The sequence below is a fragment of the Chionomys nivalis genome, chromosome 3 (genome assembly GCF_950005125.1).
Source record: "Chionomys nivalis chromosome 3, mChiNiv1.1, whole genome shotgun sequence".
In the NCBI taxonomy this organism is placed as follows: Eukaryota; Metazoa; Chordata; class Mammalia; order Rodentia; family Cricetidae; genus Chionomys; species Chionomys nivalis.
Genome location: NC_080088.1, coordinates 124,609,507 through 124,626,531, shown reverse-complemented (window position 1 = coordinate 124,626,531; position 17,025 = coordinate 124,609,507). Strand labels below are relative to the sequence as shown.

General features: G+C 53.6%; 1 protein-coding gene across 2 annotated transcripts in view; it reads left to right on the top strand.

Moving 5' to 3' along the window:
• Positions 1-17,025, top strand: part of LOC130871655 (uncharacterized protein KIAA1671-like) — a 76,037-nt gene that overhangs the window by 30,154 nt on the left and 28,858 nt on the right. For both annotated transcript variants that reach the window (XM_057765196.1, XM_057765197.1), the window contains exons 2-5: positions 2,062-2,211; positions 3,672-5,222; positions 7,259-7,325; positions 9,634-12,279. In XM_057765196.1, the coding sequence (XP_057621179.1) occupies positions 3,724-5,222; positions 7,259-7,325; positions 9,634-12,279 (4,212 nt within the window). In that variant the 5' untranslated portion in view covers positions 2,062-2,211; positions 3,672-3,723. The remainder of the gene's footprint in view (positions 1-2,061; positions 2,212-3,671; positions 5,223-7,258; positions 7,326-9,633; positions 12,280-17,025) is intronic.

Sequence of the window (17,025 nt, the reverse complement as noted above, 5' to 3'; positions counted from 1 at the left end):
AGAGAGAGAGAGAGAGAGAGAGAGAGAGAGAGAACTGGAGACTGAACCGACATGCTTGCTTTTGGCTTTCATGCACCCTCCCTTGCCTCTGCATCATGGCCTCTGGGGCTGGCTTAGGGCCATGTGTGCCTTTGGCTGCCCTGGTGACACTCTTCTCATTATAACCATGAAGAGACACATTCTGTCCTCATGTGCATTGTCATGCTGGTACAATGGTAGCATGGTTGTGGCCACAGTAGGTGTATGTGGTGTCTACCCTGGGGAGGGCACCCATGGGCCACCCCTCCTGACAACAGAGCTCTTGATTAGTTGGTGAGTGTTCAGATGAGCACCGTGACTCTGAGGTCCCAACTGCTGCAGGAACCCAGATTGGGAATGAGCTATCCTTAGAACAGTGAGGAGCAGGGTCAGAAGAATTTCGTCTTTCCTTTATTCACTTGGCAACTCTTTATATGGCTGTCTGCTTCATAGTTCTACACCCAGTGACTCTCAGTTATACACCAGTGACTCTCTCCTGTGTAGTTATACACCAGTGACTATCCACTGTGTAGTTATACACCAGTGACTCTCCCCTGTGTAGTTATACACCAGTGACTATCCGCTGTGTAGTTATACACCAGTGACTCTCCCCTGTGTAGTTATACACCAGTGACTCTCCTCTGTGTAGTTATACACCAGTGACTCTCCCCTGTGTAGTTATACACCAGTGACTATCCACTGTGTAGTTATACACCAGTGACTCTCCCCTGTGTAGTTATACACCAGTGACTATCCGCTGTGTAGTTTTACACCCAGTGACTCTCCTCTGTGTAGTTATACACCAGTGACTCTCCCCTGTGTAGTTATACACCAGTGACTATCCGCTGTGTAGTTATACACCAGTGACTATCCACTGTGTAGTTATACACCCAGTGACTATCCAAGGTGTAGTTATACACCAGTGACTCTCCACTGTGTAGTTATACACCAGTGACTATCCCATATGTATCTATACACCCAATGGCTATCTACTACATACTGTTTTGTGGCCTGCCATTGTGCAGGGGATAGGGTACCCTGTGAGCTTGCTACTTAGTGTAGAGTGAGGATCGTATCCTAGTCAATGTGACTGTCTAGCAGCAAGTTCCATGGACTGTCCGGTATCTGTGTTGCTCTGCAAGCATGCGTGCGGGGCTGGGCACGTCTGAACTGTGGCCCAAGGGGTGGACCCAAGGTTTGCACATTTGTGTGATCAAGAGGCATATCCCAAAGATAGATCCCAGCAAGTGCAAAGGCCCCGAGGAGGCTATGAGAGCCTCCAAGGGCTTCAGTATATAGATGCCATGACTAGGGGAGAGAGTGGCCAAGTCAGCTGAAACCTTTTTGTTTGGTTTGGTTTTAAGGAAGGGTCTCATGTAGCCTGGCTGGTCTTATATTCCTGATCCTAAATACTGGGATGGCAGGCGTATGTCGCCTTTTATGACTGTAGACACCTTGAGTGCTCAGCAGCTACCTCCTGCAGGTTGAGGACATTGGCCAAAAGGCACCAATCTTGGAGCAGTGGAATCCCACCCCACCCCTCTCCATAGGCTCCCCATCCCATTATAGACCTGTGCTCTTCCGTGTGGTGTCACAGCTGCTTGTGTGTGCATGAATGTGTCACTGTGTGTGTTGGGGTGTATGAGTACATGTATGAGTATATGTGTTCTTTAATAAGCATGTGCATGAGTGTCTCAGTGTGTGTGTGTGTGCATGCGTTCATGCATGAGTATGTGTTCATAAATGTGTGTGCCTAAGTGCATCCCACACGAAACCATGAGTTCCACGGTGGTAGGGGGTCTCTGGTTTATATCAGTGCATAAGCAGGTGCTCTGTAATGTATCTGGGGAGCAGGGGAGGTATTTACTGAGCACCTGTGTGGATCCAGCACTCTGCATGCCATGCATGAATATATAAGGCTGACAGACGTGCGAGGCTAAGAGCTGGAGTTGACGCCAGCGGATGCAGTTGGAACCCGAAAGCTTTTGCACCGTCTGCGCGGAAGGAACTCCGGAACCAAGCTGTCTTTCTGTGTCTCCCCAGCCCTGCAGAGACAGCCTGTGGGCACAGCCTTCTTCTCCCTGCTGCTTCTGCCGTGGGCACGAGTGGATGGCCCATTCACCATGAACTGTGACCCCTGCCCCGGCATTCCTAGGTGGTCCTGTGTTCCTCGCTGAGGATCTGACAGCCTGGGTAAGTTGGTATTGAGCTGGGGGCTGGGTGTTTGGAAGGTTAGGTTTCCGGGGAATTTTCTGTCTGTCCTTTGTGCGCTGTCCTGGCTGGGTGCTAGTTGTAGAATGGGACTTAGGCCACCTGAAGTGAGCATCCCTGGGCACTGTTCAGATGGAAGATGCTAGGCTCTTCTCCCAGATCTGCATTCTGCTCCCACCTGAGTGGAGACAATGTTCTCCTTGGCTTGGGGAGCTGGAATCTGTTAGCCCATGGGGTGTGTGATGGAGAGAAAAATGTCCAAATCTGTCTGTCTTCATTTCTTACAGTGCAGGAACCACACAAGGCCTGGGAGGTTCCTGGTTAATCAGGACACTGTCTCCCTTCTGAGCACATGGAGGAACAGGGCCATCTCTGGGGCTGTTAGGAAGGGATGGCTTTCATAGCAGAATCAGGGTGGGTCATGAGCAGGGAGGTTTGTATGATGCTTTTTAGGGTGAGAAAGACATAAAACGCTGTATTTTAAAGGGGCAGGGCTGAAACTCAGTGGAGAGGCCTGCCCTGTGGTCAGAGCACCTGGTGGGTGGAGGCAAGAGGTCAGCCTTGGCTGCCTGAGACCCTGGCTCAAAAAGCAACAGCAACAACAAAAGGCAAGGCATGATGGGCCATTATGGGGGAGGTGTGGTTCTAGCTGAGTGAAACCAGTTGGGGACTTCTCTGGGCCCATTTTCTTCCACTCTACGAAGCACATAGTCAGTCCATCATCCCCACCTCTCTCAGTTGCTGGAGGATTTGGGGGTTCCCGCCTGAGAGCAGATCTCAAAGCTGACCAGCCTGCAGGGTGGACGGGCACACGGGTGGAGTACCAGGTGCACCTGGCGCAGCTAGGCCTCTCACAATAAGCCCTCTTCCCAACCACTGCGGAACTCCTCTTGTTAAGACTGTAAGGGGCTGGACCTGGCTCGCATGGAGCATGTGCAGCTTGGGAAGCCCTGGGTTCCATTCTCACCCCTGCAAAACCAAAACAAGCAAGGAAGCCGAAATAAAAAGTTGTTCAATAGCAAGACCAACAGCAAATAGACAACATAGGGCGGGTGAAAATAGCAAAATAAAACAAAACCCAAGGACGTGAGAGTGGGGGAGGGGCAGCCGACTGGGCTCCATGAGCTCTTGCCAGCAGTGTTCTCAGGGCCTCCTGCTTTGGGTGGCTGTGTGAGCGGAGGGTGGTCACTTACCTTCTCTGTGCCGAGTCCACTGAAGCCGAACTCCAGACTGAGCCAGGCAAGGCCTCAGATCGTGGGGCTTTGCCTGACCCCTCTGAATAGGAGGTCGCTGTCTGTGCCTTTCCAGGCCCCAGGAAAATGGCAGTGCATCTGAAATTTGCCCAGTGAGATCAGGATTTGGGGCTCTGGGTCTAAGGTCTCTCTGTCTCTCACTCAGTCTCACAAATACTCTTTGCTAAATTTACTGGTTTTTTTTTTCAGTTGCTTCCTCATATCTGATGTGCTTAATCCTCATGGAGCTACATCCGTAACCATGGTGACGCGGGTCGAAGTTGGCTCTATTGCATCCCTGAGGGCGGGGCCTGGCCTCGGTGACATCAGCAGGGAGAAAGCCCTGAAGAGAACATACTTTGGCCAGACTGGGGATGCCCCTGGGGCCCCCTCCACTAGAGTCCTGAGTACAGAAAGCCCCCTGCGGACCCACCTGTTCCCTCTGCCCCTTGCTCCCAAGCCTTTCCTTAAGGAGCAGGTCCTCGAGAAAAAGACTCCTGTCACATCTTCGTGGGCCGGTGCCACCCAGTCCTGTCCTTCAGCTGAGATCGACATGAGAGAGGCTAAAGAAGACGTGGCTAAAAGGATGCCGGGCTTAGCCGAACAGGAGGCAGGCAGAGGAGTGGCCCTGCCAAATGGCCCATCTGTATCTAACAAGGCCACCTTCCTGAAGTCTGGCCCCAGCACCGTGGGCCTCTTTGAAACGAACAAACCCGGACCCAACCTGGGCAGAGGAACTAGTGAGGGGAGCCGGGAGGCCAGCTCCCGCACAGCCCAGGCATCTCCCTTAAGTGCCAGGCCTGAGGTGGCCGCCAAGCCTGCCCTCCCAGCTCGAAAGCCCCCAGTGACTCTGCCCCGACCCACTTCCCTGTCAAAGGACGCTGGGTCTGACGTGTCCCAGAAGTTGGCAGGCCAAGCCCAACCTTTGCCAAAGGCCCACAGTGCGGAGGACCCTACTGGCCGGGCTCCAGAGGCCAAGTCCCATCCGAAGAGACGTCCCATGTCAGCAGTGTTCAGCGAGTACCAGCCGCCCCCAAAGCCAGGCCCAGGTGGAGTGGCAGTCACGGGCAAGGTCCCCCCTGTCCCTCCGGAGAAGACGTGGGTGAGGAAACCCAGGCCTCTGTCTGTGGACCTGACTGCTGTGTTTGAGAGCAGAGAGACACTGCTGAGGAAGGTGCCCGGTGTGCAGAATCCAGTAGAGAGCCAGGGCCCAGAGAAGACCTGCGTGCAGCCCAAGGGCAACGCCGAGGGCCCTGTCTGCATGGAGGTCACCCCTCAGGACCCCGACTCCGACTTCCAGGAGGTGGCCGAGAGGCTCCATGTGCGGAGGGAGAGGACCATTCTCAAACAGATCGATACGGACAGCCCTAGGGTTCCCCAGGATGAGGAAAGGCCAGACCAGCAGTCAGAGAAGGAGCCAGGGTCCCCTTTGCCCAGGCCAGGAAGAGACCTGGGACTGGCTGAGGTCAAGGGTGGAGGGTCTGAGCAGGAGGCTCCTGCAGGGACAGAGAAGAAGTCTGCAGGGACCATCAGGAAGCGTCTCAGCCTGTTTGAGGAAGAGACTGCTGTGGCCTTGGTGGTGGTGTCCGAGCCCTCTCCTGGTTCCCCTGCGTCCCCATCCACAGTGCCAGAGTCGGAGAGAACTGGTGTGAATGTTCAGGCTCGGATCAAAGGCTGGACTGTGGAGAGCACAGGGGCGAAGCCGGAGGTCAGGAGAAGGATATCCCAGGCGCGGCCATTGTCTGTGGATTTGACCAAACCGTAAGTAGAAGCCTCAGGCTGCCTCAACACCCACTGGAGAGCCCAGGGCTAGCCCAACACCTACACACACATCTCATCCATTATCCCGGGGGAGGTGATGGTAGTGATGCCTCTCAGGGTACACAAAGATGAGAAGAAGGTCAGGAAATCCCTGGTGCTGGGCTCAGTTGGTACTCACTGTGAGAGCATAGTGATGGAAATGAGGTTCTTGCTTCACAGGTGTGGGTGAGAAGGTAAGGTGCTGTGGGGAAGCCAGAGTTGGGGAGTCTGGATCAGTTCCAGCTCAGCCTGGTTCTGTGGCTAAGCTATCCCCAGGGTCAGACTGCCCTTTAACTAGAGCAGGCATGGCGTGTGCCTCAGTGGCAGAGTACTCAAACGGCGCTATGCAAGGCCCTGGGTTCTGTCCCTAGCCCCCACTTCTGTCCCCAGCATGCCATCCCACCCATACACCCGCGCGCGCGCGCACACACACACACACAGAGAGAGAGAGAGAGAGAGAGAGAGAGAGAGAGAGAGAGAGAGAGAGAGAGATTAGGCCTCAGCCTCCATGAATATATTGAAAAACAAATAAACCAATAGAGCCTAGATGACCAGGGCCACCGTCTAACGTAGCCCAGGCTGCCTCAAATTCTCTAGGTAGCTTAGGATGACCTCGAATCCATATCCTGTTGATTCTACCTCCATAGAGCTGGAATTAGAACCAAAATCCTCTCCAGAATCTTTCATCAAAGATTGGGAGAAGACTCTAGAAAGAGTGTGGGCAGTGTTCTCCATGGAGGGACCCTCAGCACAGGAGTCCTGGGGGCACTGAGTGAGCCACTGAGGCTAATGCCGACACTCCATGTGTGCCACACCCCCCACACTCCAGCCTTGTTGTTTCCACTGTGACCACGCTTCCACCAGAGAAGACTCAAGGCCTTGGGAGCTTGGTGCAGCCAGGGGCCAAAGTTAATTTAAGGGTCCAGGATGTGAAACCCGGGTCGTCAGAGTTGGCAGCAAATGGCTTTACCCCTGAGCCATTCTTCATCCTGCCCCAGGGATGCTGGTTCACTGGTTTATATGTTGGGAGATTTCGAAAGAGAGATTCCCAGGCTAAGACAGCAGGGATGCCCAGGGTCTCACTGTGCTGTCCGGGTGCCTGTGAGGAGTCACATGATTATGTGACAGATGGGGAAACTGAGTCTCAGATTAGGAACACTCATGCCCTCTCAGCAGTATGGATTGCCTGGTAGGGATCAAGTTCAAATGTTTTGGAACCCCCTCCCCTGTTTCCTTTCTTCTTTCTCTTTATTCCCAAGCCTCCAACCCTGAACCATAAACACTGTATAGACACTTTGTGATTCATGTTCAGGCTCGTACTGCAGAGAACACGATCAGAATGGAAAGATTCGGATCCCCTCCTCCTTCCCCTGTGTAAGTAGGGAAACTGAGGCCCAGAGGGGTGACTGACTAGACACACTGAGAAGCAGAAGCAAGTCTGTGTCCCCACTTTATATGATGACCCACCACCCCCGGGGTCTTGGGTCTCAGGTCTCGTGGCTGCTCCTTGGCAGTGGGTGAGTGTTGTGCCTACAGTTGCTAAGAAGAACCATTAATTATCCCGCCTGGGGCTTCTTCAGTCTTCCCTAAACGCCTTCACAGAGCTATTAGGGTCATGGCTTGCCTCTTATGTCTGCCCTATAAAAGAGGGCGGTAGGCGTTAATTATCCGTGCTTTACAGCTGAGGAAATAGAGGCTCAGGTGAGGCCACAGGCCACCCGGGCTCCCAGGAGGAGGGAGTGGAGCTGGGAGCAGCACCCGGCACCTGCTTCTTCTTCTTCCCGGTGGCGGACTTTTTCCATGCAGATATGCTCTGCCTAAGGTACACCCTTTCCACCAATTCCTTGTGCCTCTGTGACTACAAATGACACCACCTTTCTCAAAGGAAGTTGGGCAGGTGGCCAGGTTTATGCCTTTCTGGGCCCCAAGCTGAAGACAGTATGGGCTTCAGGGAGTCAAGGCTTGTCACTCTGTGAGTAACTCTGTCTTTGTCCCAGGTTCTCACGATCACCTTCCGGCAGTGCTCTGCTGGGTGGCGAGCTCCCTGGGGAGAGGAGAGAAAAGGTAAGTGTGCCGTGCGCTCTGCTAGGAGAAGCTTGGGATCCACCAGGTGCTGGCAAAGGCATCAGAATCTTGTCACCACTGCTGCTGGCATGTTAAAGTCCCTGGCGCGCTGGGGCCGAAGGCTATGCACAGAGGCGCCTGGCAGGCATTGGTTTTATTTTTTTTTCTGTGCAGAAAATTCGAGGGAGCACCATCTTCAGTGGCTTAATTCAAGCGTCAGGGAGGCGGAGGCAGGTGGATGTCTGTGCGCTGGAGGCCACAAGAACTTGGGAGAAACCTTGCCCAGTTCACTCCTTGAGATTCTTTCCCTTCCCCTTGACTCGGTACCCAGTAACAGAAACGGTTCAGGTGTCAAAAGCCATGTTTCTTTGCTCTGGCTCGTAGGACAAAGCTCCCAGTCACGTGGTCACGTAACTGTTTATGGTTGATGCTCTCTCTGGCCTTATTTTTTTCCTTTTGACACATCTTTACTGAGGTGCAAGGGACAGACATGAGAATGTGACCTTAAAGAGCCTGAGCAGCAAACTTCCACCATGTCCTCCCCTCAGCCGCTGCCACTCAAGGTGGCAGACATTTGCACCACACCCAGACACCACCCCTGCCTCTCTGATGTCTCCAGCCTGCCCTTCTCCAGGCAGACCCCCATTAGCTTTCTCTCCATAGAGACTGGTTTCCATTTCTAAGACCTTCAGACCAATTGAGCTGGTGACAGTCACATGCTTGTTTATCTGGCCTTGTCTCTTCCTTCAGACTCACCATGCTCAGGTTGGTCATCTTGTAGCCCTTTTTTATCTCTGTGCTGTACCCATCCAAGAGGTCGACCACAGTGGAATTTGCGATCATTCTTTGGCTGGCACTGGGGTGGTTTCCAGTCTGAGCTATTAGAAAGTCTCTAAGTCTCTCCCTCTCCTTTCCCGCCCCTCCCCTCTGAGATGTGGTCTCGTGTAGCTCAGGCTGGTCTCAAACTGGCTGTAACTGAGCCCTTGAATTAGCTCTCAAGGGCTAGGATTACAGGTGTGTATCGCCACACCCAGTTTTGTGCCATGCTGGATGTGGAGTCCAGAGCTTTGTGGATCTTGGCAAGGACTCTACTAACTGATCCACATCCCTAGCCCAGTTTGTTTTGTTTTGTTTTGCTTTGCTTTGCTTTGCTTTGCTTTGCTTGGGTAAATACCTAGGAGTGGCGTGGCTGGGCCATGCGGCTGCTGGGCTGCTGTGTCAAAAGGGACTTCTGCTATCTCGGAATAATAGACCAAGAGCTTCTTCAAGGCCGTGTCCCTCTCAGTGAGTCCCCAAGGGAACGAGCTGCCTTGGAAGGGCAGTGATGGCCACTCCATTGGTACCACAGAGGCTGGGGCAGTGCAGCATGGGTCTCGGAAGGCTGGGGCTTAGTAGGGACTGTCCTTAAATCTCAGGGCTTGGCTTGAGGGACATTCGATTTTTCTGTAAATTTTGATTATTCAAAAATTCTCAAGAAAGAAGAGGTTAATAAGCCCTTACTTTACATTTAACCAGGGATCATCTCTATAAGAAATACTATTTGCTGGTTTTTAAAAACTGTGGTAAAAGAACAAAATGGGAAGTGTGATGGTAGAGTCTGGGGTTCTCAGCAAAACCTTATCTCCCACATCAGTCAACCACAGTAAGCCGTCAGCATTGTCCCTGCAAAGTCTGAGAAGCCTGTTTGTCTATATTGTCTACGCTCTTCAGCATTGAGTATTTTAGGGTAGGGTTTGGCTTGGTGGATATAGTGTTTGCTGTGCGAGCCTGGGGACCTGAGTTCGAATCCCACCCCCATGAAAAAGCCAAGTACAGCAGCATACCCACAATTCCAGAGATGAGGCTGTGGAGACAGAGATTCCCCTGGGTCTGCTTAGTCAGACAGCCTAGCTGAATCGGTGAGCTCCAGGTTCAGCGAGAGACCTTGCTAAGTAAGGTGGACAGCAGAGGGAGGTACTTGTTGACCTTTGGTCTCCGTGTATATGCACACACATGGATATGTCCTCACAACACACATTTTATAGTGTCTTGCTGTTTTTTCTTCATTAATTAAACAGTTTAACTTGTTTTTATTACTGTGTGGAGGGGGATCCGTGCGTCACAGCATGTGGTCAGATGCCGCTTTGCAGCTCCCACCCTCCAGCTTCGGTTCTAGCGGTAGAACTCAGGTCACCAGGCCTGGTGGCAGGTGCTTTCCAGGTCGAGCCATCTGACAGACAGTTTGCTGCTTTAACAGGGCAGCCCCTTCATTTGCCTCCCCAGTTCCTGTCCATTTCAAATTCTAATGTTGTCTTCTGTCATTTTTCAGCATACGGAAGGACATGGTTTGGATGGAACCCCCACCACAAAAAGTTCCTGGAAGTCTGGGGTTCCCCAGAAGACTAGGCAGACGGAACCCAAAGATGCCTCTGGCCAGGACCCTGACAAGTGTCAGCGTAAATACTCACCAGGAGACCCAGGCCCTTCTGAAGTCAGTCCAGAAGATGATGGAAGCTTCCAGAAGGTGTGGGCCACGATGTTTGAGCATCATGTGGAGAGACACACAGTGGTTGACCAGGCAGGCCATTGTCTCTCACCTACATCCCCTCATGATGTGACTGACATCCCAGATCCCAAACCCAGGCCTGAGAAAGGCTATTGGCTAGGGAGGGACCCTCCCGGAGTAATAAGCAAGAGAGACAGCTCTAGGTGGTCCAGCCATGCTGACCCAGGGATGCTGGGACGAGCTGTCCTTGTGGATATAGAGCCAATACAGTATCCCACATCTGTCCCTGAGACACAGGCCATGGGAGAAGGGCACAGCAGTCACACTGTCCTGACACATCAAGAAAGTTCCCCTGTGTCCCAGAGGATCCAGCCCAAGTATGACATTGTGCATGCCACAGGGGAGCGAGCGCACAGTGAAGCAGTCTCCAGGGTGCCCGAGGAGAAGGCGGTGACGCTACGCAGTGGCAGACGCCGGCTCTCACTGCAGGGTCGGCAGCTGTCCCAGGAGGTCAGCCCTGCTCACCTGGAATGTGCTCTGCAGGCTCATGGAGGTGCTGTCCAGAGGGCGAGTTCATTATGGGCAGCTCGGGGTCAGCAGGTCAGTGGATCAAAGCTTGACTGTCAACAGTCACAGGATGGATTTGGGGGCAGTTTCCCGCCCTCCAAATGGACAGGAGGAGTCGTGACAAGCTGGTGCAGCGCCTCTGTGGTCGGCAGAGATCTCGATGGACCCAAAATAGGTCCATCCTGGGATCGCTCTTCAAATCCTCCATCCAGGGCCACTGCTGAACCCTGTGACTCCCTAGTACAGGAAAGGCTGAACTCATTGTCTCTGCAGAAAGGTCCCCTTGAAGTAGCCAGTGACGATAACCCAAGGCTGGCCCAGGCAGTCCAGCCTGAAGTCAGAATGCGGAGATCCAACCCTTCAGAGCCAAGGATGGACAGGTGGAGGCGGCGGACTCTGCCACACGATGTGAAGTTTGATGCGTTCAGCCTCCTCACACCAGAGAACACTTCCAAAGGGCAACAGACACCTGCAGATGATGTGACCTCCTCAACCTGTGCCTTAAAGAGACCTCCATTGTCCCACCACCAGGCACAAACTCGGGAACTGACGCCAGGAGCCTCACAAAGTCGGACTTGCCCCATGGAGAAGCCGGGGCCATCTGCTGAACCCAGTGCAACTTTCTTTGCCGTGACTTACCAGATTCCCGATATTCAAAAGGCCAAGAGTGTTGTTAAACCAGGGCCTGAAAATGTGTCGGAACCTCCTAGAAGAACGACTCCCCCTCTGTCACCTCGCTCTTTTACGTCTACTTTGGCTTCTCCTAGCCACGAAGAGCCACGGGCTCCTGCCAGCAGTAAGGGCTGGGCCAAGGGCAGAGAACATGAAGAAGGAAAGGGCCTTCCAAAACACCTGAAGGCCACAGAGCAGCCACCATCTGCTGGGGACAGGATTCTGGATCCTTCTAGGGACAGAATTATTGATGTGGATGCTCTGGGGATTCATCGAGGGTCAGAGGATGAAACTGCGAAGGACAACAGGACCAGGGCATCTTCAGGCGTGGGTGCCCCACAGACCTCCCCGGTCCTAAGGCGCCCCAAAAGTCTCCTGGTCAGAAGGAGGACAGAGGTGATCAGCGAGACATTCCCAGGGAAGGTGAGAGATGGCTACAGGTCTGGCGTCCTCGACATTGATGCTCTGATGGCCGAGTATAAAGAGCAATCAAGCAGAAACCTCAGCAAGGCTCAGGAGCAGAGGGGAAGTCCTCCAGCCGAGCCCAGTGGCTCCCCTCAGGAGAGATCAGGTTGGCCCAAGGAGGTGGAATGGAGACGGAGGAGCCTGAATGAAGCTCCCTGGTCAGACAGTGTTGGAAAAAAAGCAGGGACCTCTGTGAAAGCTCCCCAGTCTCCTGGCCCGATCAAGCAACCAGCAGAGCCCCTAGGGGCAGCCATGACCACCAAGTCTGGCCTGCCACTGTGGGCACCACCACACTCAGCTTCTGGGGAAAACTGTCCCTCACTCTCCCCTGTTCCCGCTGGTTCCAGGAAAAAATCCCCAGGCATTGCTGAGTTGGAAAGCAAGCCCTCCCCCAGGGAGCACCTGGAGGCAAAGAACAGGCAAGGCCCAGCCAAGTCCCAGGAACCAGACAGTGAGGACAGAATCTCCCCCAGGACACCTCCCTCTGACCAGAAGAAAGGGACACCAAAGAAGTCCACTAGTCAGGGAGTGGAGGGTGATGGAGTGCAGTGGGGAACCCCCCCACGTGACTATATGTCACCAGTGTCACCACTGGACATCAAGAGGGCCTGCTCAGAGAAGGGCCCACCAGCCAGGGTCCGGGAGGGTCTGTCGGTCATGCAGGACGCCAGGCAGCGGAGAGGGAAGCCGAGTCTCCCTGCTGAGACACCCAAGGCCACAACGGGACCCTGCCAGAAGGAGGCAAGGAAGCCAGATGGTCCTAAGGTTAGTACACGGTGCTTTTTTCTTGTCATTTTAATTCTGGCTGATGTTTAAGCATCTGTAGCGAGGGTGTAAGGCTCAGCCTTTGTGTGGCTGAGTGGAGGAGGCCTAGGCACTCTGGGGAGTGGCGGAGGATGTAGGAGCAGAGTATTCAGGCAAACCTCCCCGACAGGTAGGTGTGCAGACCCTTCCAGACTCCGTGAAGTTTCTGCTTCCTCCTCTCCTTGTCCTCTCCCCACTTCCCTTTTGCTGGGCAGGGCATGTGAAGATAGTACTTAGCCCCAGCCCTGACCAATTTGTCCTGGGACAGCCTTGAGAAAGTGACATCATTGGCTCAGAGAAATCCACATTTCCAGGTGGATTTTCCTGTCACAAGATGATTTGTTAGAAAACCTTCCCAGCCAAGTTAGTCCCTTGCTCTGTCTGCTTGACCGTGGATTGTGAGTTCAGCACTTGGCCTGGGATGGGGATGAGAGCGAACGCTTTGTGTGAGCAGCGTGGAGTGCCTGTGCTATACCAGCTTCCTTATCATCTTCCCCAGAGCCAGCGGCAAGTACATGAGCTTCCAGAAAGATCTTTGGTGTGTGAATGATTGTAAGAGGCCTACTGGGTTTTACAAGCTGGCTTACCCCAACTCTGGGTTCCCCCAGAGGCAGAAGCCTGTCTTAGGTACCTTAGGTGGTGACCAGAGGGACTGGCTAGGGACTGGGAAGGTGGCAAGGAATTTGATACCAGTGTATGTGCAAATAAAACTTGGTGCCCTGAGAACCTCTGGGAAGCTCATACATGAGTGAGTTGATGGGGTCAAGGGTCAGAGGGCCCGAAGTATGGATTTTCTACTTCCTCCCATTGTCTTCTAAGCCTGTGTCTGGGGATGTGAGACTCTGCCATTCTGATTGGACAGCAAGGTTGTCTGCACACAGGAGGACGGCTTTACACCAGTTCATGTATCTGTCCTGAGTACTGGGGAGTGGACAAGGTCTGCTACAGGTGTAAAGTAAAACACAAAAAACAGGGCTCAGAGAGACTAAGAAACCTATTACAGGTCACACAGCAAAAGGCAAAGATGCTTGAGCCCAGATCTGGTCAGATGCCTATGAGATGCTGACCACTGTGGTCAAAGCGGGGAGGAAGTCTGAAGCCCTGCGCAGCCCTTGGAGAGAATTTTTTTTGCTTTGGCTGGGTGATGGGGACTTGGAAGTTACATGATGCTCAATGAAGTGCTGGAGGAGTGGTCCAGGAAGGCATCCTGGAGGAGGCATTGAACTCAGTCAGTCCCTGAGGAGACACTGGGATGGCCACAGCAGGGACAGAGACCTGGAAGCTGGAGTAGTCCTTCATAGTCCTTCATAGCCATTGTCTTGTGATTCAGCGGGAGGCAACAGCCTAGCCTGAGCAGTGTTTTCTGCTGTGACAAAATGTCACAGGCTGGACATTCCTGGAGAAGAGAGACTCATTTCCCACAGTTCCAGTACCCAGGGCTGGCTTCTTCCCTTCCGCATTATCCTGTAGTTTCAGGTCACAGTGTCTTTAAAGTAGAGCACAACCCAGGATTGCGGCAAACAGTTTCTCATCCCCAAGCCTGTGGGAGAGGAACCAGGGGGCTAGCCTGGGCAAAGGGGACTGTGAGGAGTGTCGAGGGGGATGTGGCTTCAAACCTGCAGCTCTTCTGGGAGCTCAGGCTTCTAAGTGCCACCTGCAGAACCTTCCATGCTTGCCATGGAACTTCTCCATGTCTCTGGTGCCTCCTGTGCCCACACCGCTCAGGAATGATGGCAGTTCCCAGCCTTGAAGCCCTGCTGTGGGGAGCTGCAGGCTGCGTGCTCCTGTGAGGGGCTCACCTGAGCTGTGCTAGCAGCATGAGGGGGAAGAGCTGTGGAAGGTGACACTTGCTCAGCCCGCCAGCACCTCAGGTCCCGCTGGCAGCTGGCAATGGAGAGCCAGGGCTGCAGAGGGGCCCTGAGTGCCCAGGCCCCGGGAGGGCTGGTTGTCAGGGATCAGCTTTCTCAAGGCTGAGGGATGGAGAGACCAGCTTCCTGTTTCTCCCTTCCTGCTTCTCTCCTGCAGGAAGGCCTTTGTTTGGTTGACTTTGGGGTCAGGGTTTCCTGTAGCACAGGCTGTCCTTCAAGGCCTGACCCTCCTGACCCCTACCTGTGCTTCCTTGAGTCTCTCTGGTTCTTGATCTTAAAGAGCAAAAACAAGCAAAAGAATGAAAATGAAAAGCCAGAGGCCTCAGCTCAGGGCTCTAAACTCTGCAGACCTCCCAGGGCAGAGGGAGCAGGGAGCCTTCCTCTCTGCAGCTGGTGAGGATTTCTGCAGCCTGGGATGGCACTGTATGCCTTAGGAGCTAGAAATATTCCATGGTTGTGTACATACACATCACACACACACATACACATACACAAAAGTGGTGTATTTCTGTTGGGTGCTTAGGCGAATTTCAGCCATCTAGGGAATGTGGGGGTGCAGGAAGCGAGGCTCCTCGCAGAATGCTTGCCTTTCAGGTCTTATGGTGCAGACCCCAAACCCCAGCTACTCAGGAGGCAGGAGAATCAGAAGTGCAGGTCCAGCTGGATGGAACAGGGTGGCTTCTCCCAGCTTGTGAGCCATGCCCCTTAGACACCTTTGGCCATGGCTGCTAGGCAGGTGAGCCTCCATCCCCAGTCCTCTGGGGACATTTTGTTGTCACTCTGGGATGGGTTATCGCTCCATTTAGGCAGAACTCATAGCTTCCATTTGAATCCTCCAGGGAGCGGGGCAGTCCCATGCAGAGTGAGCCAGGGGACATGTGGGATATAGTTAGAGTGAAACATGCCAGTGTTCTGGGGTACTCCTACACTTTGGGGGTGGTTAGTTAAGATGTTTTACTATAGGCACAAGGGTTGAGAACCCGTGCTCAGAGCAAAGGGTGACGTCACATACACGGCCACTCTTCGCAGTGACTGAAGTGGTTCCTCATGGACTGTATCTGGGCTTCCTCCCTGGCGTCTGCACTCTGTGGCTGCTCTGCACTGCTGTCAGACTGCACAGGCGCAGGCGGCGTGTCTGTGCGCTTACTGTGGAGGGTCTTCACATGCAGTCCAGCTACTGATAGACACCAAAGGGTGTTTATTAGGACAGTGTCCCCTCTCTCCCTCTCCTTGCCTCCCTCTCTGCCTTTCCCTTCTCTCTCTTCCTCCGTCCCTCCCTCCCCCATTTCTTCCTCTCCCTCCCTGCTGGTGCTAGGGATTGAAACCCAGGGTCTCTGGGGCATCCTGTGTGCTGGGTGAGCAGCTACCAGGGTGAGCAGCTACCAGGGTGAGTTATTTTCTTTTGACACAGGATGATTCTGTTCTTAGACTGGCCTTTACTCATTCTTTCGCTGGCAAGTCTTGAATTTGCAATGCTCCTGCCTCAGGACCCTCCTCTTTCCTCCCCTCCCCTCCCTTCCTTCTCCTTCCCTCCTCTTCCTTCTCTTCCTTCCCCTCCCCTCCCCTCCCGTACCCCCCGCCCCTCCCCTCCCCTTCCCTCCCCTCCCCTTCTTTCCAGTAAGCTGAGGCTACTGGTCTTCTCTCTCCTCTCTTCCCCTCCCCTTTCCTTTCCTTCCCTCCCCTCCCTTCCCTTCTTTCTCCTTCCCTCCCCTCCCTTTTCCTCCAGTAAGCTGAGGTTACTGGCCTTCTCTCTCCTTTCCTCCCCTTTCCTTCCCTCTTCTCCCTTCCCTTTCCCTCCCCTCTCTTCCCCTCCCCTCCACTCCAGTAGCTAAGGTTACTGGCCTTCCCTCTCTTCCCTTCCCCTCCCCTCCTTTACTCTCCCTCCCCCTCCCTTCTAGTAGCTGAGGTTACTGGCCTCTGTTCCCCTCCCCTCCTGGCCCCTCCCCCCAATCCCCTCCCCTCTCTTTCCCTCTGGTAGCTGAGATTACCTCCAGGCCCAGCTCTCTTTTTTACTTAGCAAACATTTATGAAAATTCTGTCCCAGGCCAGGTGATAGTATTTCATTTACTTTAATGGTTTAATTTGGCTCACAAGTGTGCTTTCCAGAGGTGAAGGCTGACCCCTCCCCAGCCACATCTTTTCCCTCCACTCCCAGGAATGGCTTGGGTTCTTTTATGACCCCCATTGTTTTGTGACTGCTTTCAGAGACCACAGGGATGAGGAAGTTTAGTCTGGTGTTTTCATCCCTTCCTGTGGGAGAGAGTGGCATTTGGTGAGAATCCAGTGTGGCATCCAGGCCTGGCCCCATCCCAGAACAGTTAGGCTGAAGTCTCTGGGGTGGAGTTGACTTGGTTTGAAGCTCCCTGAGGTGTGGGGTTGAGAGCTCTGCTGACCTCACAGCTTTTAAAATCCAATCCGGCGTGGGCAAGCTTGAGGGCCCAAGTTCAATTCCCTTTAATGGAAGGCGAGAACTGACTGTACAGAGCTCTGCTCTGGACATGGAAACAGGAAGGGGCTGGTGGGGTGACTCATAAGGTGAGCCTGGGGACCTGGAGTTGATCCTTGCAACCCTTGGAAAGGTGGAGGGAGAGGATGGACTCCTGACCCCACACACGCCCATGGCACACATGCCCCCACCCTCTCATATCATATCCACGCAGTAATAATAAATGCACGTTAAAAAATCATATAATGCCTTTTAGAGCTTGGGCTTCTGCTCAGTGTTCATGGAGCAAATGTGCTGGTCAGGCAGGGTGACATGTGTCTGGGTCATCTTCCAGAGTTCCGCCTGGGCTGCGTATGACCCCTTCTCAGAAAAGGTCCTTGGGAAGATAAAATG